Source organism: Lutra lutra, chromosome 14 (assembly GCF_902655055.1).
Source record: "Lutra lutra chromosome 14, mLutLut1.2, whole genome shotgun sequence".
Taxonomy (NCBI): Eukaryota; Metazoa; Chordata; class Mammalia; order Carnivora; family Mustelidae; genus Lutra; species Lutra lutra.
The window spans coordinates 32,490,610-32,512,821 of NC_062291.1; the positions used below are offsets into that span (position 1 = coordinate 32,490,610).

The following is a 22,212-nucleotide window of genomic DNA, read 5'->3' on the forward strand; positions in this document are numbered from 1 at the left end:
AGTCATGCTTGTTACCATTCAGATCCAATCTTTGAATGGGCAGGCACAGCCATTGATTGATTTTAAAAAGAAAAATAACAGCCAAATATATGAATTATGACCTAGTACAGCTTTTTTGGCAGACCCAATCTTGCAAAGCACGGCATCTTTTTGGGGGAAATAAAACAAAAGGGGCCTTGGTGGAAAGGTTGGCCGAGGTGAGCACTCTGTTCTCCCCCCGCTATAGAGGCTGTGATTTTGTGGTTGGGGAGGGCATGCTAAAGGAGAAACACATGCCAGAGGAGAAACCAGACGGTGTCTCCGGACAGATCCCCCCCAGCCACAGGGACCAGCATTGGGGTTTGAGATGGCCCTTTCTCCAGCCAAATTTTAGAGTCTGGAGACAGAGTTCTTCACAATTAGCAGCCAGGAACTCTCTGGCCTATGTGACACTTAACAAAGAACACCAGAAATGGGGACCATCGGTGCACTAGCTAATGAGTGACAGGATGGCCTACCCTCTTCAGAGACCCTCCTTCATCACCCCTGGATACCAGGACTGGGCTGTCGGGGGCCTGCCCAGTACATGGGTTATGGATATTGTGCACAGAACTATTTAGTCTGGATATTACAAGAGTAGACACAAGAGATGCCCATCTCCCAGACTGACAGCTTGAAGGACTCCTAGCTTCATGAATGTTCTGGTTCACTGTCAGGCAGAAAACCTTTGTAGGAAGTCTGGTTCTCCTCCCCATTAGGCCCAATCCACTTCCCTGAGCAGCAGTGTGGGAAGAAACCAACAGAAGACAGATTCTAATCCAAATCCTGCCACTCTGTGGCCTGTGACCTCGGGCCCTTGTGTCCTCGGTTATTCTGTCTGTGGAACGGCGACAACAACCTTGATCACATGGATCCAACAAGACAGTGTCTGGGGACATGCTCAGAGAACGTACTGTACAAGCCCTCCGAAGTTTCATCTGCTCCCTTTGTCCAGTACTTCGAGGGAGTAAAACAGGGTTAAGTCATTGCGTGTCCCTTACAAAAACCAACAAGCCTCCGAGCGGCATTCTCTGGACTGAGCCCTGGAAATAGTCATTTGCCAAACACGGACATTCTAGCAACATCGTGTTTTCTACAGAGAGGAGGGGGGAAATGTCCAATGAAGTTCAGGTTATCGGGGCCATGCAGCAATCACTGAGGCAATCCCATTTCCTCCCACCTCCCCGAGAGAAGCTTCGTTTCTTCAAGGTGATGCAAGTGTCCTGAGTGATAGAAAAAAACAAAGGGCCTCCTGGTCTCCATCTGTTTTCAGAGGACAGGAGCTATCTGTACCAGGGAAAGGTGTAGAGTTTGACCTCTAGGAGACCCTGAGGCCACCTGAGCTCTGACTGGCCAACTCCCTGTGGGAACCAGGCAGCGTGGGAAGGCTTTGTGCTCCCAGCTCCAGTGGACTGATGTATTTCCAGAAGCAGAAAGTAGGTACTGCACTTTCCCTTCCTCCTGTCCGTGAATAAGTAAACAGAGGCCTCCACGTGGCCTGACATCGTCTGTCACCTTGAAAGTTCGGGGGTGGGGGGAGGCTGGGTGATAACAGGAGGCCCTATGAGGAGAGGAAGGAGGACAGTACCCCCTCTTCTCTCCTCCGGGCAGGGACCCAAAGGGCAAGACCCAAAGTGTCTGCAAAGGACACTCCCTGTGCAGCTGCTCAGATGTGATGTCCCATTGTAGGACTCTGGGAAAAAGAGAATGGCCCAGAACACGTCTTGGAACAAATCTACAGGGAGTGGGCAGGAGAGGCACACCGTGTTCTCCTAGGAGAGGGTGAAGCAGAGGTGCTTAGGTAACACATAAGGAATTCCAGAATACGAACACGACGTGACAAATGGGCAGGACAACTTTCTTGTTGCTCTTTCCCAGCCATGTCACTAGGATTCACCCATTTCACCTTAACCGGCCTTCCTGGAGACTGCTGGAGATGTCCCTCCAGGCCCTGGCGTCAGGCTCCCAGGAGATTCCCCCGCTGAGAGCCCAGGCTAGCCACACCCCCTCTTGGGTCCTCAGTTTCACACCCGCATCCGTAGAAGGGGAAAGAAGACCTACTTCCAAAGCGTTGTGAGGATTCAGCGAGAGGGTGTGTGCGGAGTCTGACAGGGGAGGAAGGGTTTGCTGGGAAGTCGGCTCCTTCCGTCTCTCTGAGGTGGAAAGCAGTAGACCAGATAGCTCTAGCCGCTGCCACCGTCCTGCAGGGGAGAAGGAGGCATGCGGCACCGCTTCCCCTCACTACCCCCGTTGCTATCCTGTCCAGGCACCCCACCCCGTCCCCTCGGGATCAAGGGCCCGCCCTCCCAGTACCACTCAGATATCCCATGCCCGTATGGTGAGGGGCAGGTGGCCGCAGCCAGGACCCTCCCCGGCCAAGCCATGATGGGCCACCCGGCCCCCGCGCAGGGGGAGGCGGCCAGAACGGGCTGCCCCGCTGCTCTGGCCGGACTCGGAGGGCAGGCCCGAGTCGCTGGGCTGCCCCTCGGCTGAGAGCCGGGCGCGCAGGAGCTCCCCGGGCGGCGGCTCGGAGTAGGCCTCCCTGGGGCCAGCCCACGGCGGCAGGCAGAGCTGCGCGCAGAAGGCGGCCTGGAAGCCGCGGCGGAAGTTCTCGTTGAAGTAGCCGTAGATGATGGGGTTGGCGCTGCTGTTGAAGAAGGCCAACCAGTGCGCGAAGGGGAAGGCGTATACGGTGACCAGGTGCAGCTGAGGCTCGCTGAGCTGGCTGTAGTCAATGAGCAGCAGCAGCGCCCAGAGCGGCAGCCAGGACAGCGTGAAGACCAGCGCCACCATGACCAGCATGTGCACCACCCTGGCCCTGCGCCGGGCCCCCGGGCGGCCTTGGGGCGCGGTCTCCCCGCCGGCGCGCGCGGGCCCGGAGGCCTTGCAGAGCTTGCGGGCGATGCGCGCGTACATGAGCACGATGAGCGCCAACGGCGCCAGGTAGATGTGCGAGAAGAGCACGGTGGTGTAGACCCGGCGCATGCCCTTCTCAGGCCAGGCCTCCCAGCACGAGTAGAGCGGGTAGGAGCGGTTGCGGGCGTCCACCATGAAGTGGTGCTCCTCGCGCGTGACGGTCAGCGTGACGGCCGAGGGACACATGATGAGCAGGGCCAGGGCCCAGATGACCGCGATAGCGACCAGCGCCTTGCGCACGGTCAGCTTCTCGCGGAAAGGGTGCACGATGCAGCGGAACCTGAGGGCAGGGAGGAAAGAGAAGCCAGCTCGCCACCGGCCCCAGGGTCCCTCTCTCCCCACCTCCAAGAGGGGTGGGGGGGGGGGGGAAGCTACCCCTGGTGGGAGCTGGAGGTGTGTAGGCACCGTCGGCAGCTTCCATGGGCAGCTCAGGAAGTTCAGGTTCTTTGGCAAGCAAGTTGGTTCTCATCTGCAAGGGAGTCGGTATTGAGGAACAAAGGCAAAACCAGGAAGGGGGAAGGAACTGGGGGAGATGTGAGAAACAATCCTGTCTGTGCACTTCGGGGGCGTAGGCTGATTAGCTGGCAGCTAGCAAAAGGATCAGCCTGCACATTCTGTCCTCCAGTAGGCTGATTAGGTAGGTGCATCAAAGAACATTTTTAGCTGTTCAGGGATTCTCCAGAAAACCCCTGGTGTTCAGCGACCGACTCTACATGACCGGCTGTCCCTATGGGCCAGCATCCTTGCCTGCCTCCCATGCTCTGGGGAAAAATGCCCAGAGGAACTCTTAGTGCAAGAGCTCACGGAGGTGGGATGAGGGCAGGAGGACCTATGGCATGCATTTGAGTCAGTTTTATTGTTTGCGAAGCTTCCTTGACCCCTGGCTCCATTCCATTAACCCACTCAGTCTAATCAGATAATCTGATGCAATCAAGGGCTGGAAGAGACCAGAAGTAGCTTGAGGTAAGGAAGGGGTAGATGGGGAGCTAGGAAGGCCTGGGCTGCCAGGGACCAGCAAGGAGGCTGCAGGTGGGCTTGGGAGGAGTGGGGAAGGGCAGTGAAGGAGCAGGGCCACACTCTGACCACACCCCCACACCCCCACCCTGAAACTGATTTTCCTTGCTCAGACTCCTGGGTGGCAAGATTCTATGCTCAGGAAACAAGGACTGCCCTCAAGCTCTCATAGGACCCAGGAATCCCTAGTAAACCTTCACAGGAGCTGCCTCCCAGCCTTCTAAACGAAGGTGGTGGTATTCTTTGCAGGTCCCCTAAGTGTAGAGAGCAGCCAGCCCCACAGCCCCTCCCTTTACGGTTCACGGTTCAGTCCCAGCCTCCTGGTCGGCACAACAGTGGAGACGGTGACTCTTCCTAGAGCTGGGCCCCTGTCGGCCGAGGATGACCCAGCCAGGAGCCCTCTCACCTTTCCACAGCAATAGCCACCAGTGTGAACACGGATGCTGACACGGACATGCCCTGCACCAAGCCGCTCATCTTGCATGTGGCGTTGTCAAAGGGCCACCCTGCAATGACAGAGTCCACGACAGAATGAGTGTCTCATCCACAAAGAGATGGAGACCTTGGGCCATTTAGGCCCCTCTGTGGCTCTGATCTTTCCTCCATGTCCTGCTAGGTGGTCATCCTCTGCTTACGCACTTCCAGAAGCGACAAACTGACCAGTCTATACCACTGTGGTCAGTTCTCACTGTTAGAGAGACAGTCTTTATATTGACTAGTGATTTCTCTCCAGGAGCTCTGTACCCAGCCAGGCCTAGTCTGGCTTTCTGCTCCCGTAACCCTGCCTCAAGTTCTAGGCCAGCAGTTCTCAACCCTGGCCACTCACTAGAATCACCTGAGGGCTTTGAAAACAGCCAGTGCCCTGACCATGCCAGACCAATTACAATCAGCATCTCTAGGGGTGGGACTGGACATCAGTACTTTTCAGATCTATGCAAGGGATCTGAGTGGAGGCCAGAGTTGAGAACCACTGGGACTGAGTGAGCCTGACTCCCAGGTGGGGGAGACACTAAGCAGATCTAGCCTCGCCGGTGTCTTGCTCTGATTCCCAGGCTTTCGCTCTGTCCAGAGACCAGGACTTGGCCTCAGGACTGATAGCGGATCCACATCTTTGTTCCTTGAGGCCATGTATTGGTCACTGCCTGGTGTCTCTGCCCCTGTAGGTCTGGGGGGTCCCACCTATTCTGTCTGTTGTGCCTGGCCACAGGAGCCCTCTCCCAAGGCTGGTCCCCCCTTCCCCAGCAGCAACCCCCAGTTACCTTTCTGCCTGCATGCTTGCTAAGAGTGCCAGGCACTGTCTCGCTCCATCCTCCCAACAACCTTAATGTGACCTCCTGTTTACAGATGAGAGAGCTGAGGGGTCATGAGTTAGTTGGTTTCCTGTCTCTTTGCCCCTGAATCACTATGGGTGAGTGTGAGAGTTTGGTGTGGGTGCTGGGGAACATCACGAAAGCCCACATCACCATGAAGAGCATCTGATTCTGTTTTAGAAAAGCAGGAACATGCAAATGTCCTGATTCAGCAAGTCCTCTCCCAAGTTCATATCCCAGACGCATTCCCTCGTAGTCCAACTGTTCATAGTGCTGGAGAGTGGGAGGCATTGGTGTGCTGGTAAATCAGCTCTTAAAAAAATTAAATTTAAATTTAAAAAATGCTCTGGGGCGCCTGGGTGGCTCAGTGGGTTAAAGCCGCTGCCTTCGGCTCAGGTCATGATCTCAGGGTCCTGGGATCGAGTCCCGCATCGGGCTCTCTGCTCAGCAGGGAGCCTGCTTCCCTCTCTCTCTCTCTCTCTGCCTGCCTCTCCGTCTACTTGTGATCTCTCTCTGTCAAATAAATAAATAAAAATCTTTAAAAAAAAAAACGCTCTGATTTATAGCATTTGCCAAGTCCAATACCTCCCCACATGGCCAAGTTCCTACTACCACCATGATGTCACTGACCCAGGCAGCTGGCTTTAGCCCACCACTGAGTAGAGGACACTGGGTGTCCATCCCTAGGAGACCAGAGGGTAAAATGGGGCAGAAGTACCCCCCATCCAGGAGCGCAGCAGGGAGCTCTTAGCAATAGCAGGTGAGATGTCCGCAGGGCAAAGCAAATAGAAGCCTTAGTGGCAAAGGTCAGAAAAAGAATGAGTTCTGTAACACCAAACCACACCATCAAATTAACAACAGACCCACAAGAATAACTAGGAAAACACTGACCCAGAAAAATGACAAGGGAGTAGTTGGGGGGTGGAGGCGGGAGATGACCTTGTTCTTTATCTTGACCGTGGTGGTAGCGCCATGACTGTGTATGGCCCTCGACACCTGTGGAACTGTCCACAAAAGGAAGAGGATTTGTGTGCATATTAAATTGTACCTGGACAAAAATATTTCAATGTAAAATGTGCACACATTTGCAATGCACAATTTGTAAGAAGGCATACAAGTAAAAAGACATACGTTATGTTGAGTAGAATGTTTGCCTAGAGGGCAAGGAAGGGAATATATAGTCGGGTAGGGCCACAGAAGGGAAAGGATAAAAAATAAATGAGGGTCTTTACAACAGAATGAAGTTACATAGCACCGGGAGCAGCAGATGTAAATAATTCAACCTTTTGCACCTTCCTTCCAAAAAAGAAAAAAGAAACGCTAGCTGTACAAAGGTTTGTTCTATTGCAGAAGAGTCCATTAAAAATAACCTAGATACCCATCAGAAAGAGCCTGGCTAAGTGAGTTACAGTACGTTCATAGAATGGAATGCCAGGCAGTGGCAAAAAGAATGAAAAACTCTTTTATTTATCAATATGGAATAACTCCATGTAAACGGATTTTAATAAATCCTATTTACAATCTACACACTATATTTTTAAGCTGGAGAAAAAAGTAAAGATGCAGAACTGACTGTTTTGGAAGCCAGCGTGTCCTTAATTTGCTTGTTCTTGGATAAAAGTACTTTTAGAAAGAGGGGCACCTGGGTGGCTCAGTCAGTTAAGCATCTGCCTTCGGCTCCGGTCATGATCCCACGGTCCCGGGACGGAGTCCTGCCTTGGGCTCCCTGCTCAGCGGGGAGCCTGCTTCTCCCTCTGCCTGCCGCTCTCACTGCTTGTTTGAGCTCTCTCTCTCCATCAAACAAATAAAGTCTTAAGAAAAGATACTTTTGGAAAGCAACACAAGAAATTGGCCATACTGATTTCCTCCCAGGAGAGAAGCAGGGAGGCCAGAGGACAGGGATGGAAGCCACATTTTTCTCTGGAAACCTTTTGATAGTTTTTGACGATTGAACCATGTGAATGTGTTATTCCAACAATTTTTTAAACGTAGACGGGTGAAAAGGGCTGGCAGACACCTCTGTAACCAACTAATGGCCTCACCGTGTCATTGTTAACTAGTGCGTGTGTACGTGCGCGCCTCTAGGTTGTGCACCTCTGCGTATGTGTGTGTGCACACCTATGTGTAGGTCTAGGTGTGCTGAGAAGGAGAAAGATGAACAGTTTATGTTCAGCAGCGCTGGCGGAACCTGAGATCCAGCTGTGAGTGACGGTCCCTCCAGACAGAGCCAGCGCACTCAAAGGAAAGCTGATGGCTCTGGCTCTACTTCCTGGATCCTGAAATCTACAAAAACCCAGGCTGTGACTCCCCTGCCCCAAAGTCAGGTAAGTCACTCCCACTGGAGCGATCCAGGCTCTGCAGCTGAGCTCCCTGGCGCTCGGAGCTCAGAGCCCACAAGCTCAGATCTCTAGGCATCTCCATGGCTCTGGAAACCAGTCATTCCCCAACTAGAGTCTCAGGGTCTGAGTAACCTTATTCTGAAACAAGAAAGACTAAATCACATGAGGGAGAGTAGACGACAGTGTGAGCCTTCTGCCATTTGTGGGATGAACAGGCAGGAATTTAGAGGTTAAGTGGTTTAGTTCTGCTTCAATTCCTTCTACCAAGTCACCACTGAATGGCCAGCCAGTCTCTACTTGGATACTCCCAGTGACAGGGAGCTCACTACCTGAAGGACCGATCTCTCTTTGGTTGGAGAACAACTCAAATAAGTGGATTATTAGGTCCATGTTCAGAGGAAACCTGTGGGTTCTAGCTCTGCCCAGAGGAGCTACCCAGGAGAGTAAGACTAAATGGTGTAGTGATTAGAAATACGGGTGTGAGGACATGGGAGTGGATACTTAGCTGTGTAACTACAGACCTGTCCCTCATCACTCTGAGCATTAGTTTGCCCATCCCTTAAAATCAGGATAATAACAACAACGCATAATTCATTGGATTGGTATGAGGATTAGTTAACGATGGAAGAGTAAGTCATACAACCGCCATGAAGAGAATAATTAATTCATTGTATCTGTTATTTCTTAACCTAATCCCTCAGCCACAAGACTGTCTGGGGAGTTTGAGACAATGACATTTTGGCCAAGAGACCAGGCCAAGCAATGATTTCGGGGGTGGCGGGGGCTCCCGCTGCCTCCCTCCCTTGCCTCCACTCACCAGTGATGAGGTTGTCCACGAGGGTAGTGGGCATACAGAAGATACCCACCAGCAGGTCGCTGACGGCCAGGTTGAGGATGAACATGTTGGTTACGGTGCGCATGTGCCTGTTCTTGAGCACAACGAAGCAGACCAGGGCGTTGCCCACCATGCAGAGGAGGAAGATGAGCACGTAGGCCACAATGAACATGGCTGCCACTGGGGAGGAGTGCTGGTAGTAGGAGGAGAAGGTGAGATTTGCAGCTGGGGTGGCCTTGGCCTGACTTGTGTTCTGGCTTGGGGGCCAGCTGCTGTTAGGAGGCTGGGAGGGCTCCCCTAGAAGCAAAGGAGCATACTGGTCAGGATCGTAGGCAAAGAGGAGATGACTGACTTCTTGCCCCTGGTGACACTGTCCTGTGCTCCAAATCCCGACCATGCCCCAGTACCCCAATTAGGGGCTCAACTGCAACAGCCACTGAATGCACTTTCAACCCACAGCACCCAAACCCTGATCTCATACCTTTGTCTCGTCCCGTCCAGAACTCGTTTCCCAATGCTGGCTCTTCTCCATTCCCATAAGGCCCACCCTGCTGCCCCATCTGGGCTCCGAACTTGTTAGCCCTGCTGTCTGCCCCAGAGGCTGACCTCTAAGAACTACATCGGCCAGGTTCCCTTGCCCTCTGGTTTCTGACCCCGTTCAGCCAATGGAAAGCACTGAAGGAGATTGAGGGACGGGAGAAGACAGACATCAGGGCATTTGTCTCCCGACTCCCTCCCTGCCTGGCCCAGTTCTGCCTGCAGGGCTGTCTTTACGGATACAGCTCCTGTTAGGTGACCCTATCCCATGACTCCAGCTCTTCTGGGGCCAGAGTGACACCATGTTCTCTCCTTGCACCACAGCTTCCTGTGATTGCCAGTGCCAGTCCTTGCCCATTGTTTGCTGGTTCTCACCCTCCCCTTCCCCCTGTAAAGTCCCTCTCTTAGAGTCTTCTGAGCCCACCACCTGTTTTCTCCTGAAATAGTCTCCTGACTATTATACCCTCAAAATCTTTGTTGCCCCTCCTCAGCTCCTCCACAGAATTTTAGCTGGGAAAGGCAAGAAGGCAGTAAAGGAAGGGCTAATGGAAGAGGACTCTGAACCTGGGTAAGGAGCAAAGGCACACACGAAATTTACCAGAAGACCATCCAAAGCCAAGGCTACCACGCATCCTTCACTCTCTCCCACCATGGTCTCTATAGCTTCATTCGCACAGCCTTTAACAAAACACTTACAGATGCATTATTTTGTCTAACCCTCCCAATTAACCCCTGAGGGAAACCTGTGAGGTATGGGCCCCATTTGAAATGGGAGAACTGAGATCAGAGGGGTTCTTCTACATTCTGCTGGGAGCTCGGGAGTATGTCTCCGAGGTGGTTCCGCTCCGTGTGTCTCTGGATCCCATCCAGGCTTTAGCAGGTGCCTACCCAGCCACCTGTGGGAAGGAGCAGTTCCAGGTCTGACCACAGCTCCTCTGGGAAGCCATTAAATGTGGTGACTCATGATACCGTCTCGTAAACTCTCCTCCCGCCTTCCTCTGGGACTGGATGTAGCCTGTTCCAGGGGATGAAGAGTCTTCTGTCACATCCAGAGCTAAGCCACTAGCCTGGAGACCCACCGGAGGCTTGGGATCTGGAGGCTAGAGACGCTCTGGGGCCAAGGAGCTGGCATGACCAGGGCTGGAGGTCCCAGCAGGAGCAGCGGAGGGGAGTAGGGGAGCAGGTGGAGGGCCTGCTGGTGGAGGTGGAGATGCTGTGGGCTTTTGGGGCACAGTGAGAGGAAGAGGTGCCAGCCCCCTGCTTAGCCGCTCGCGAGCGTCCAGGTGCCCCCAAACACCTTTATGTTACTACGGAAGAAGTCAAGCTTGGACAAGAGAGAATGGTATCGTGGACATACACAAGAGTATGCAGCTTAATGAACTATTACAAGAGAGAAGAGTATAAAGAGCTCCCACGCATACATCCTCTACCTTCAACAACAATCAGTCCAAGGCTAATCTGATTTCATCCTAACCCCCACCTCTCTTTGGAATAGCACATCACCTCCTTTCATCCGTCAACATTTCCGTTCGTATCACTAAAAGATAGTACTAAAAAAATCTTCACGTAACTGGAGTATCAGTCAGTGTTCCACCTAACAAAATTGAAAACGATGTCTCATATTATCAATTGCCCAGCATCCAGCTTACAAATTCCCTGATCGCTAGATAATTTTTTTACAAGGTTGTTTATTTATTTGTAGTAATCTCTCTACCCAACGTGGGGCTTGAACTCACAAACCTGAAATCAAGAGACCCATGCTCTTCCAATGGAGGTGATCCTATTAGCTGTTCACCAATGGTTTTGGCAGCAGCCACTAAGGATTATGGCCTAGACCCCTCACTGTCCAAGCTCTGACTTCGACTGCCCGGATGTTCTGTGCTCTGATTCCTGCTGCCACCTCTGACCTCACCCCCTGCCACATGCCCGTTTGCCCACTCCACTCTGGACACCTTGCGCTGGCTCCTACACATGCCTACTTTCTCCGGCCCCAAGGATTTTACCCCTTTCTATTGCTCCTGCCTCCTCCTCCCCTTTACCTCTCCGCTTAGACTAGGCTGTCTTCTCAGAGAGAAGCCTGACCCGGTTGCTCTATTTCAAGTAGGGGCCCTCCTATTTGTTATCTCTCACAACGTCTTCTTTCTTCTCCTCCAGCTGTCAATATTTTCTTTGTTTTCAGGTTGACTGGGCTTTCTTCCCCACCCTTGAAAGTCAGGTCCTGAAGAGCAGTTGGCAGCCCAATCCACAGGGACTCATCAGTGCCTGCCTATCATCAGTGTTCAGTACATGGTTGGTGGATGGATACATAGTTGCGTGAAGGGAAAAAGGAAGGGAAGATGGACTCTGAAACCAGGTGACAGGTGACATGCTGGTGTTGGAAGGCCTTCAGGGGCTCCTCTGGAAGGAACCCCATCAAGAGTCTGTTGGGAGCTTCCCCAGGCAGCTCACTCCTCCTGAGCCCCAGATCAGCTCAGGATCGGTCCCCATGATTCAAAGAAATCTGCGCGTGTGCGCATGTAGAGGAAATTGACACAATCTGCCTCACGAGACTCCAGTCTGTCTGTCCCTGCTCTTCACTTGGCCTCAGAAAACTGCTTAGGGAGCTCATATTCTGCACTCTGTCCTGAGAAGTGCCCAGAAGTGACTCTGCCCATCTCTAGACACTCCTCTGGGCTGGGCGTCTGTCCCCACCCTCAGTGCCAGTTGTAGCATTGCAGAATGTTCCTTTCTCGGGGAGGATTCCTAGCAACTCTCCTCGGTTGGGGTGAGCTGAGCTGGGAGCAGGCAGCCCTCCGACTCCAGCGGATCCATAGCAGCATCCAGAGACCTCACTAACACCCTGGACTTGCTCTTTCTGGACAAGGGCCCTTGTGGATACATTAAAGCTGGTGAAAATCTTATCCACTGAACCCAATTAAGTCATTCCCCTACCCCAGGAGCTTCCTGGAGGTCTCAGGATATAATCGTGGTTGCCTCCAAGGCATTTTGATGATCTCAGAGATCCAGCAAGCCCTGGGCCACGGAAAGCCCAGGGCCAGAGAGAAGATGGGGGTACACTGATACCTCCATGGGTGGTCCCGGCCAGCAGCATCTGCATTGCGAACTTAGAAATGAAAGGATCTCGGGCTTCACCTCTGATCTAGGGAACCTGAACCCAACTGCTTTAACACATTTCCCAGGTGATTCTGATAGCACACTCCAGTTTGAGAACCACAGATTCAAAGGGCTTGGACCAAAGGCTCTGGAAATAGTGGACACACCCCAAATGGGAAGTCCCAGTCCTCTTTCCTGTCTCCTTCCTGGTGCCTCCAGGTAACTGACTGTGTCCACTCTGTGTCCCCTCAAAATTCACAAATTGAAACCTACTCCCCTGTGGGATGGTATTTGGAGACGGAGCCTTTTAAATTCCACTGGCAAGCTGTCATGAATGGAATTAGCACCTTTATGAAGGAGACCCCAGGGAGCTCCCTGGGTATATAGCAGAAAGAGGGCTGTGTGTGAACCAGGAATTGGGGCCTCACCAGACATCAAATTTGCACCTTGACCTTAGACCTTCCAGCCTCCAGAACTGTGAGAAACAGGTTTCTGTTGTTTTGAAGCCCCTCACACCAGTGTTTTGTCACAGCCTGCCCAACGGACTGAAACACCGCCTCCCCTCTGGGGGAACTCAGGGTTCCCATCTTGAAAATGGAAACACACAGTTCCTAGCTAGGACCTAGCACAGGGCACGTCCCCTCTCTGGAAATCAGAGTTCTGGTAAGATGGGGATAAGCTCACACGAATGAAAAGAGGTGCGGTGAGAGCCAAAGAGATGATGGGCGAGAAGACCTCAGTGCCCCATGCACTTTGGCTCCTAACCAACAGTATCAACAGTGTCAACAACACAACTGTGAGGACGAGATCTTTATGATGCTCTTGGTCTGGACCTCCCCGCCAAGCCCGAAAGATGTGCGGGAGAGAAAACACCACCAAAACCACGGTCCTGAGCACGGAATCAGACTGGGTATTTGCTTCCCGGAATTCTCAGCAGTTCCCACTAATAAAGTCATCGTTATCGCCACCTGCTGATCTCTCCTAGTACCACAGGGAGCTTCACCCCCGGCCAGAGACCTGGGGCTCACCATTCAAGAGCCACTTCCTGAGAGCCTCCTGGGGGACCTCGACTTGGATGGAGAGGCGCCAGGGACCTGCTGAAGGCTACAACACAGGAACAGCACAAATGGCTGATAAACGCGTAAGACAAAAAGTTTAAATTCGTTTGTGATTCAAAAAAGGCAATTTCAAAGAACAACGTTTTCATCGATTAGATTGTCAGAGAAGAAAAGTGCTCAGCGATGGTCAGCGGGTGACTGTGCCCTGGGGGGACGGGGAGGGCACAAAGCCCCTCAACCCTTGGCAGCTGGGGCACATCCATCCAGCGCCCTGAAAAGGGACCTGCTCCAGGATCCAGCCATTCCACTTCTAGGGACTTCTCCCAGGGGATAAGATCTGATGGTGTGGGAGGAAATACTGAACCTGGGTTGTAATAGCTACAAAATAGTATATATTATAAATCTGGATTCTATATAAAAGGGTGTGTACGTGTGTGTGAACAAATGACAAAAAAAAAAAAAAAAAAAAAAAACAAGAAGAAGAAGAAGGAGAATAGTATTTATCCACAGGGAGGTTTCAAGTGATTTTTATTTTCCTGTTCGCTAACTTGCATTCTGACCTTTCTAATCAGAAGGAAGCTCTGATAAGTGTGATTTTAAACTGACTGCATCAGTGGTTCTGAACTCTGACTCAAGTCAGAATCACCTGACTTTTAACAATACAGAACTCCCGCCCCCAAATGAATCAGAATCTCTAGGGGTCCCAGCACTGGTATTTTTCTGAAAAGCTCCCCTGGTGATTTCCAAGGACAGAACCACTGAATTTCCAAGTCCCTGCCTCCCGAGGTGCTTACAGTCAGTGCCTGGCATTGTGGGAGTTGCCAAACTCTCCGAGTCTCTGACGCATCTGAATTCACTTCACAGATGCTTTCCTAGAGCTTTGTCCTGATAGGCCAAGGAATGCCTCCTGTCCAGACAGAATCCACAGCCTTTGGCAGCTTTGGATCGTTTCTCAAAAAGTGCACTGATGGGCGCCTGGGTGGCTCAGTAGGTTAAAGCCTCTGCCTTTGGCTCAGGTCATGATCTCAAGGTCCTGGGATCCAGCCCCACATCGGGCTCTCTGCTCAGCAGGGAGCCTGCTTCCCCCCCCCCCCCCCCCCCCCCCGCTGCATCTCTGCCTACTTGTGATCTCTGTCTGTCAAATAAATAAAAAAAATCTTAAAAAAAAAAAAGCGCACTGGTTATTCAGTTTCAAGGGAACTGCAGACATTTGCGGTTGTGGTTCACCTCGACCCCATTACCCCTTCTGGCCTTAGGGAGCAAGCCCTCTCTGTGGGCCCTTTAGAGAGATTGTCAGTCAGGAGTCTGCAATGGCCCCTGGCCAAAGGATAGCTGATCAGACCTCTTCTGCTTCAGATTTGACTCTGAGTCTCAATAACACAGCTTTTCCTTCTGTTGGATGATCCGCCCCTACTCTTCCAATAAATTTGCATTATTGGTTAAATTAGCCAGAAACAGTTTCTGTTGCTTGCAGCCTATCATCTTGACTAATACAAGGAGATCAAAGCTGGTCATCCCTGGGCCTCCTCGGAATCTGGGGAGTCCAGGTTCAAAACCCCAGGGACAGCTGGAAGGGGTGTGGCTGGGTAGGATAGAAAGCCCCAGGATTCCTGCTCCCCAGATCAGATTCCAGCCCTCCCTATGCTTCGTCTCACAGGCCACACGATCTTCCACGGAGCCTTTGCTGGCGCAGACAGGAAAGGACACTGACCTTGCAGTCAGAAAACATGACTTTGAGAGTTGGCCCAGTGGTGGTCACTCCGTATAAAAGGGGCTGGTGGGGGCTAACTTGGTTTGAAGGAAAAGCTTAGCTTAGGAACTTGTCCTAAAGTTGCTTTTGCGCGGTTTTGACAAGGAGGTGTATTTAGTTTGGGATTGTTTGGGGACTGCTGATGGGGGAGCTCCATCCTGCATGCCACCCCTTGGTACTCCTCTGTGAACTTGGGAGCTCCCCGTCACCTCCTTGTGTTGTTCTTGGCTTTTAAAAGTGGACGGCCTGGACTTCTTGTATCCCCCCACCTCATGGCGTTGTTAGATAAGGCTCAGCAAGATATCAGAGTAAAATTATAAAGGGCCTCACAGACCTAAATAAGGGCTGTGTCTTGGCTATATTAGCTCTCCACCAGGCAGCTGCAGGGGACCAAGGGGTGACAGAGAGGTTCCAGCTCATTTGGGTTTATCCCCAAGGAAACCAGCCTGGGCAAGACAGGTGAGGGAAAGGTGGGTGTGTAGGGAGATCACTGCTGAGGAGGGAGGCTTTCTGAGACCTGAGACCTCACTTCCCTTCTTCCCTCCCTCCCTCCTGGCAGCTGAGCTAAAACCCACCACATCCCAGGCACCCACCACAGCAACAGGGATCTCACCAGCCAGCTCCTTGTTGGTGAGGAGAAATGGATGGGCCTCCTAAGAATCCTTTGGGTTGACAAAGGCCAAGGCCGATGGCTAAAGAGCTGCCGCGGCAGCCAATGGGAGCCAAACTAGCCTCTTTCTGCACTTTCCCTTCTACTCTAAACCCCTTTCATTTCTCCTCGCTTCCTTCTAGAGCTCTCCAGTTTTCTCTGTTTTACTCATCAAAATCTGGATTCAGGAAAGAAGGTTCTGATGCAAATTGTTTACCTCTCAGTAAAAATTGAAGTTACTGAGCTGCTCTTTACTCACATCTTAAGCTTATACTCTCAGCACACTTAGAGGAATTCCAGACCTTAGAAAAATAAGGGTAGAAGAGAGTGTCTGGATGGCTCAGTCGGTTGAGCATCTGCCTTTGGCTCAGGTCCTGATCCTATGGTCCTGGGTTCAAGCTGAGTGGGGAGCCTGCTGCTTCTTCTCCCTCTGCCCCTTCCCTTGCTTGAACTCTCTTGCTCGCTCTCTCTCTCTGTCAAATAAATAAATAAATAAAATCTTTTAAAAATAGTAAAAAATAAAAGAAAAAGAAGGGTAGGGGGCACCTGGGTGGCTCAGTTGTTAAGCACCTGCCTTAGGCTCAAGTCATGATCCCAGGGTCCTGGGATCAGGCCCCGCATCGGGCTCCCTGCTCAGTGGGAAGCCTGCTTCTCTCTCCCACTCCCTCTGCTTGTGTTCCATCTCTTGCTGTGTCTCCCTCTGTCAAATAAATAAATAAAATCTTTAAAAAAAAAAAGAAAAGAAAAAGAAGGGTAGAAAAGATTTAAGGGAAGAGCAGAAGGGGAAAGACTTTCCTCTCTCCTGCTCTAGATAAGGCCAAGCATATGCCCAGGAGCATCTTTCCAGGTTCTATGATTACTTCCTCTCTGTCTGCCTGTAGCACTGCTCATGTTCAGTTTCCTATTTCAGCTATGTACAGAAATGTTTTTTCTTCCACGAAGGTGGAAATGTCTTAGTGGCAGAAACTTTGACTCTTTCATTTCAGAGTAATCCCCACTAACTGGCACAGGGCATAGACCATGCAGACAATTAATAAATGGTTGCAATTAATACAGATCCTGAGGCTATGAATTTTCCTCTAAGGACAGCTTTAGCTGTATTCCCTAGGCTCTGATATATACTGTTTTCATTTTTTGTTGAAATAAATTTCTATACAGGGACACCTGGGTGACTCAGTTGGTTAAGCGTCTGCCTTTGGCTCAGGTCATGATCTCAAGGTCCTGGGATTGAGTCCTGCATCAGGCTCCATGTTCAGTGGGAAGTCTGGTTGTCCCTCTCCCCCTGCTCATGCTCTCTCTCTCTCATTCTTTCTCTAAAATAAATAAAATCTAAAAAAATGAAAAGAAATACTTTTTATACAGCATCAAGTTATCTCTGACAAGGAAAGGAGAATTTTTCATTTCACAGATAGGGAATCAAAGCTCAGAGCAGAGACATGCTCTTAGAACACAGGAGGCCCTTGGCTCCAGGATTCAGGGTCCCTCAAGTAGGCTGGGTGACCTAGTCTGAGTTTCAGCCCCTGCACTTTTTCTGCCACCTCTGATCATTTTCTTATCCTCTCTTGGTATTATCAGACCATCTATTACGACCTCCAGTGTCCCTTTGCAGCAACTGGGGATCTTTGATTTGAGGGGTCCCTGCCTCTCTCAGGCTCCAGCTGCAAAGCTGACACCATGAATACTACACGGGTCATCTGAAACCTTTCCTGAAGAAGCAGGCACACAATAGCCAGAGGCAGAGCCAGGCTACCTTGGGCTCAAGCGAGAAGTAATGGAAGTGAGCGCCAACTCCTTTGGGATCCATTCTTCCCCCACCCAATACTTCCCAACCAGGCATCACTGCCTGGAGCCTCAACATCCCTGTCCCAAGCTACTTATGCACTCTCTCTCCCCATTCCTAGCATGATCTTCTTTCAGGAAAGAGTCTGATGAATTTGTTCACACAGATGAGGAAATGACTCATAATGGCTTAAAGTGCAGTGTCTCTTTTTGGTGTTTGCATTTCAAAGGGAGTCAAACCTTAAATCGGAAAGAAAAACAAAGCTCGGGGCGCCTGGGTGGCTCAGTGGGTTAGGCCGCTGCCTTCGGCTCAGGTCATGATCTCTAGGGGTCCTGGGATCGAGCCCCGCATCGGGCTCTCTGCTCGGCAGGGAGCCTGGTTCCCCCTCTCTCTCTGCCTGCTTGTGATCTCTCTCTGTCAAATAAATAAATAAAATCTTTAAAAAAAAAAAAGAAAGAAAAACAAAGCTCTGGTGGTGTAATTTCAGTTATTAAAGAGAGAGTAGCAAAAGGTTTTTCAGGAGAGACTGAATTGAATTCTTTTCTATTTGTATCTTCAATAGATCTGATAGAAATTAGCTGCATTGTCAGTTCCACTCTCTGTGCCTCAGTTTCATTTCTAAAACCAGGGTTGACCACAGCTTACCCAGTCCTCTCTTGGCTCTAATAACCTGGGGTCTCTGCAATGGAATGGCCACCCAGTGACTGGAGCAGAAATATTTACTGCAATTATTGTCTCAAAGTCACTGCCAGAAGCAGGACAGACTGCCTTCGGACAGAGAGATGGCTTCAGCGAGAATCAGACATCTACCTACCTGGCCTCTGCTTCCCCAGCAGCAGCTGAGACCCCGCCCATTCCGAGTCTCATAAGACAGGAAGGGGCAGAGGTCCTCAGGACATAGCCGGAGAGCTGGACTCCACGTGGATGGCAGCCCTAAGTGTCCCTAGAATCTGGGTAGAATCTGGGTCTTTGGTGCAGAAGCCAGCAGACCTGCTTTAGTTCAAGCCCCGGCAAGCTGCACCTTCTAAGCCCAATTTTATCACCTTAAATGGAGGTGATGCTATCTCCCTGCCCACTTCCTTATCTGGATGAGCTGCTCCAAGACGTGAAGTGCTTTGCAAAAAATAACAGGACACAATGCCTCTGGCAGCATCTCCAGGGGCATGGAAAAGCAGGACCCACTTGAACCTCCAAGATACTTCTGTGTCTGGCACTGGAGGGAAACCAGCTGGCTTGCTCCTCTCCTTCTCCTTTCTCCTGTGACCTTCTCCCAGCGCCTGGGCCACTGCCCCATAGCACACCTACCTTCAGCTAGTATGAGCCTACATCCTCTCAGCCTCCAGGCCTCCCTCAGCCACAGAGCTCCCCCAGGTCCAAGCAGCAGCTAGAGAGGCTGCCACGGGCTCCAAAGGGGCCACTAGATTGGGATGGGACTGGGAGTGGGGGTGATTTGCTGTGCTCTGCTGACTTATAGTCCTGCGTACCACCGCCAAGGCCAGTGGGAAGTCTGATGGGGTTTGTTGCCTGGCAGTCCCCAAAAACTCTGCAGGTGGCTCAGCGGACCCCAGCGTCCACCTGCAGGTCCTGGGAGAAGGTTTCTGGCCCCCAAAGATCCCTCCAGGCCCTATTTTTGGTCCAGCCACCCAAGAATTCCCCCTTCAGGCCCCCACCAGACCCCCTTGTCCAAGCTGGATCATGAGATCTGGTGAGGAAATAGCTTCTAGGCCAATTTTGAGTGCTAGAAAGTTCTTCCTGACAGCTGAGTTGCATCGTCTAGTATAACTTGCCCCTACCTGTCCTAGTTCTGCTCCCTGGAGCTTCAGAGAGCAAAAGTGAGCCCCTGGCCTCCAGGATCATCTCCTTTTCCCTACCTTTGTCCCACTGGAACCACCAGGGGCTCTTCAGGGAAAGGGGTTCTAGGCTCACCACACCATCAGTCTGCTTTCATCTGCCCAGGAATTTACCCCCTTATATTGCCCAGGAATACAAACCAGAGCTCCCTCATCTTAAATGTATACAATTGACTGTTTGGACCAGAATTAAGGACTTTGCCTTCCACTTACGTTTACATTTCATTTTCTTGGTTTTGCTCTGGATGTTGAGATAGCCTCAAATCTTGAATCTGTTGCCATGTGGGTGTTGTGGCTCTTATCCAGAGATCTGATAAGCATGCCTTTTATTTTCCCTCTACATTACTTAATGTCAGGTCAAGGCCAGAGCCCGAGGGACCTCTAAGCTGCACTGAAGCCTTTAAGGAAAGCCCTGCTGGCAGTCCTCCAGCCCCTTCCCACATCTTTCTATCACTTTCCAGGGCTCTCACCAAAGATCTCTGCTATGTCCTGCTGAAATCCTGCAATCCATCTCTGTTCCTCTCAGAAACCCACTCTGAAAGATGAAATTTGGTGAGTTTGGTCTGATTTGCTTTAGTGAACACTGCTACTGGGTCTTCTTGTTATATTCTTTCTTTTTGCAAAAAAAAAAATTGGTTTTGTAAAAAATGATGTGCTTCTTATGAAATAGTTCTGAGTGCTATGAAAGAACAGAATGAATGTCATTGAAATTTCACATGCGGGGCAACTTCCAGGGCCCGTGTGTATGGGGATGCTTCTTGCCACATCTCGGCCTGAAGATCCCAGCCGTGGTGGACTGTTCCTTGTACTTCCTGTGCCTGGCCTAGCCTGCACCCAGGCATCTCTCTGCTCTGCTTTCTTTGAACCCAAGAACAGGAACCTTCTAGGAGTGCAGAAGAGGTAACCCTCAACCAGCAGAGAGGAGCAAACAGCAGGCCCTCTCCTTCTGGTGTGAGGCAAACCTTGGGTATTTTTTGCATGCTGCCCAGAGGGTCCCAAGAGGGATAGAGCCCTCAGATGCCCACAGTGAAGCCCCAGTTCATTCCTGCACCCATTTTTCTTCCTCTCCCACCTCACTCTCTAGACCTCGGCTTTCAGGCATCAAACTCCCCGGACCCGAGCCCTTGTCTTAGGGTGCACTTTCAGAGGCAGGGCAATCCACACGAAGATGTCTCTCTGCATATGGTTTACCTATATATCCAATAATAAGCCTACATAATTTTGCAAAAAGGGGATCATACTACACATGTGTTCTAAAACCTGCTTTTGAAAAATTACTCACAGTAGGCACAGAACATCTTTTCATGCCCATAAATAAAACCCTAAATGCAGTTCTACTGTCTACATACTATCCCATTGCAGATGTTTCATCCTTTAATTTACTTAATTATGGACAACTCGATGGTTTCCAGTTTTGCACTAAGCTGAAAATGCTCAGTCTCATCTCTTTGCAAGCGTACAGGATGGCATCCTTTGAAAAAATTTCGAGATGTTCCATGGCTTTATTGTCTCCTAAATGTTCACTACGTGTTTGATAATTTACTCTGGAATTTTAATAGAGGCCGATATTAACCTTAGCAGCTTAGAGATTTTTTTTTCTTCTCTAAATCTATCTTTGCTTCCTTTTTGAAAATCAGGACATCTGCCCATCTTTAGTTTTCTGGTTTCCCTTTATTCATTGTCATTTCCTTTAAGGCAGTGATTACATTCGCAAGGCCTCCCCATCCCCGGAATGTCATTTGTCTGGGCTTCGATGCCTTTTTACCATCACCTATCTTAGCTTTCAATTTCCTCCTTATGCTCTTTATTTCATCATTTGGTATAAAATTGCCTGTGTTCTGCTCTGCTTGCCCTCCCTTGTGTGTTAGATTACACCCCATATCCCCAGCCCTGAGCAGATTCCTTCATGATATTCTTACTTGGACTTTGAAAGAGCTTTGCTCTGTCTTTGTTAATTTCCCCCGGCTTCTGTTCACTCGGGCGCTGCTGTTTTGCTACCACTGTTCTTACAGATCCTGCCAGTCTTCCAGATTCATCTTGGGTTATGCATTCCTTGTTGCATCTTTGTGTGCGTGCACTTTTCAAATCCAATAAGCGCAGCATGCAAGAGGTTCTGTGAAACTCTTTTCCTTCTCACCAGCAGTGTTTGCAATTACTTCCTTGGAATTTCAGGGTTTTATTATCTCTGGAAGGAGCCTCTCTTACCGGTATGGATTTGTTCAACACATCTTATCTTATTTTACTCTCACAGCCACCTATGAAGCCAGCTAACTGTAAATTTCTCCATTCAACAGGTGGGTGAACCAGTGGCACAGAGAGGTTTCGACACCACCCCCAAAGACGCCCAGGAGGCCAGTAGACCAGCTCTTAGTCTTCCAGTTTCTTAGCCTAAATATGGTTTCCCTTGCCCACCTTGGCTGAGATGGGAGTCTGGACCTCCACTTGGTAAGGTTGGAGCAAGCAGCCTTATGCCTGCTTAGAGTCCTGGTGATCAGGTCCATAAATCCACCTTTTCTCCAGGGAGAAAAATTCTCTCTGCATGGAAGAAATCTTGTCTGGAATTCCATCTCCCCCAGAACTCCCACTCCTAGCAGGTAAAGTCAATGGGTCACAGTTCCACTGAAGCCAGCGGCCAAGCTCAGGTACATGGAGGCACCTGTCTCTCCCTCTCTCTGTCTCTCCGTCTCTGTCTCTGGCACACACACATACACCACACACAGTACAGAGCACTCTAAGTCTTTCTGCGTCTCTCAGTGTCTCTCTGTCTCTGTCATACACACACACATACACACAAACACACCACACGCATGCACACACACACACTGTCACAGTGTCTGGCTCTGGACAGCCTTCAGTGATCAGGTACCCCAGCCCCTTCGCTCTCCCTTGGCTCACTGCTCCTGAGTCAGTACCTGACCCACTCCCACCCTCAGCCCACCCTCGGCCCCAGCTCCGGGCTCACTCACCCTCCATGCTGCCCACTCCCGCCAGCTCTGGAGAGGGCACAGCGGGCCCCTCCGCCCTGGCAGGGGGAGGGGGTCTCCAGACGCTGGTTGGCCTGCC

The 22,212-nt window shown here is 50.9% G+C and overlaps 1 protein-coding gene across 1 annotated transcript; it reads right to left on the minus strand.

Annotated features, from left to right (window-relative positions):
• Positions 1-2,334: 2,334 nt before the first annotated feature.
• NPFFR1 (neuropeptide FF receptor 1) lies at positions 2,335-22,212 on the minus strand. Its single transcript, XM_047703637.1, has 4 exons — positions 22,116-22,212; positions 8,415-8,729; positions 4,355-4,454; positions 2,335-3,214 (listed from the first exon to the last, which is right to left on the minus strand). Exons 1-4 carry the CDS (start codon positions 22,120-22,122, stop codon positions 2,335-2,337), a joined length of 1,302 nt encoding a protein of 433 aa, XP_047559593.1. The 5' UTR covers positions 22,123-22,212.

Excerpts from the sequence above, each read along its gene's own strand:
- NPFFR1 (XM_047703637.1), bottom strand. Across the intron at positions 4,455-8,414 it reads CGTGGACAACCTCATCACTG|GGTGGCCCTTTGACAACGCC; the intron begins GTGAGTGGAGGC and ends CTGTCATTGCAG. Across the intron at positions 3,215-4,354 it reads GTGGCTATTGCTGTGGAAAG|GTTCCGCTGCATCGTGCACC; the intron begins GTGAGAGGGCTC and ends CCCTGCCCTCAG.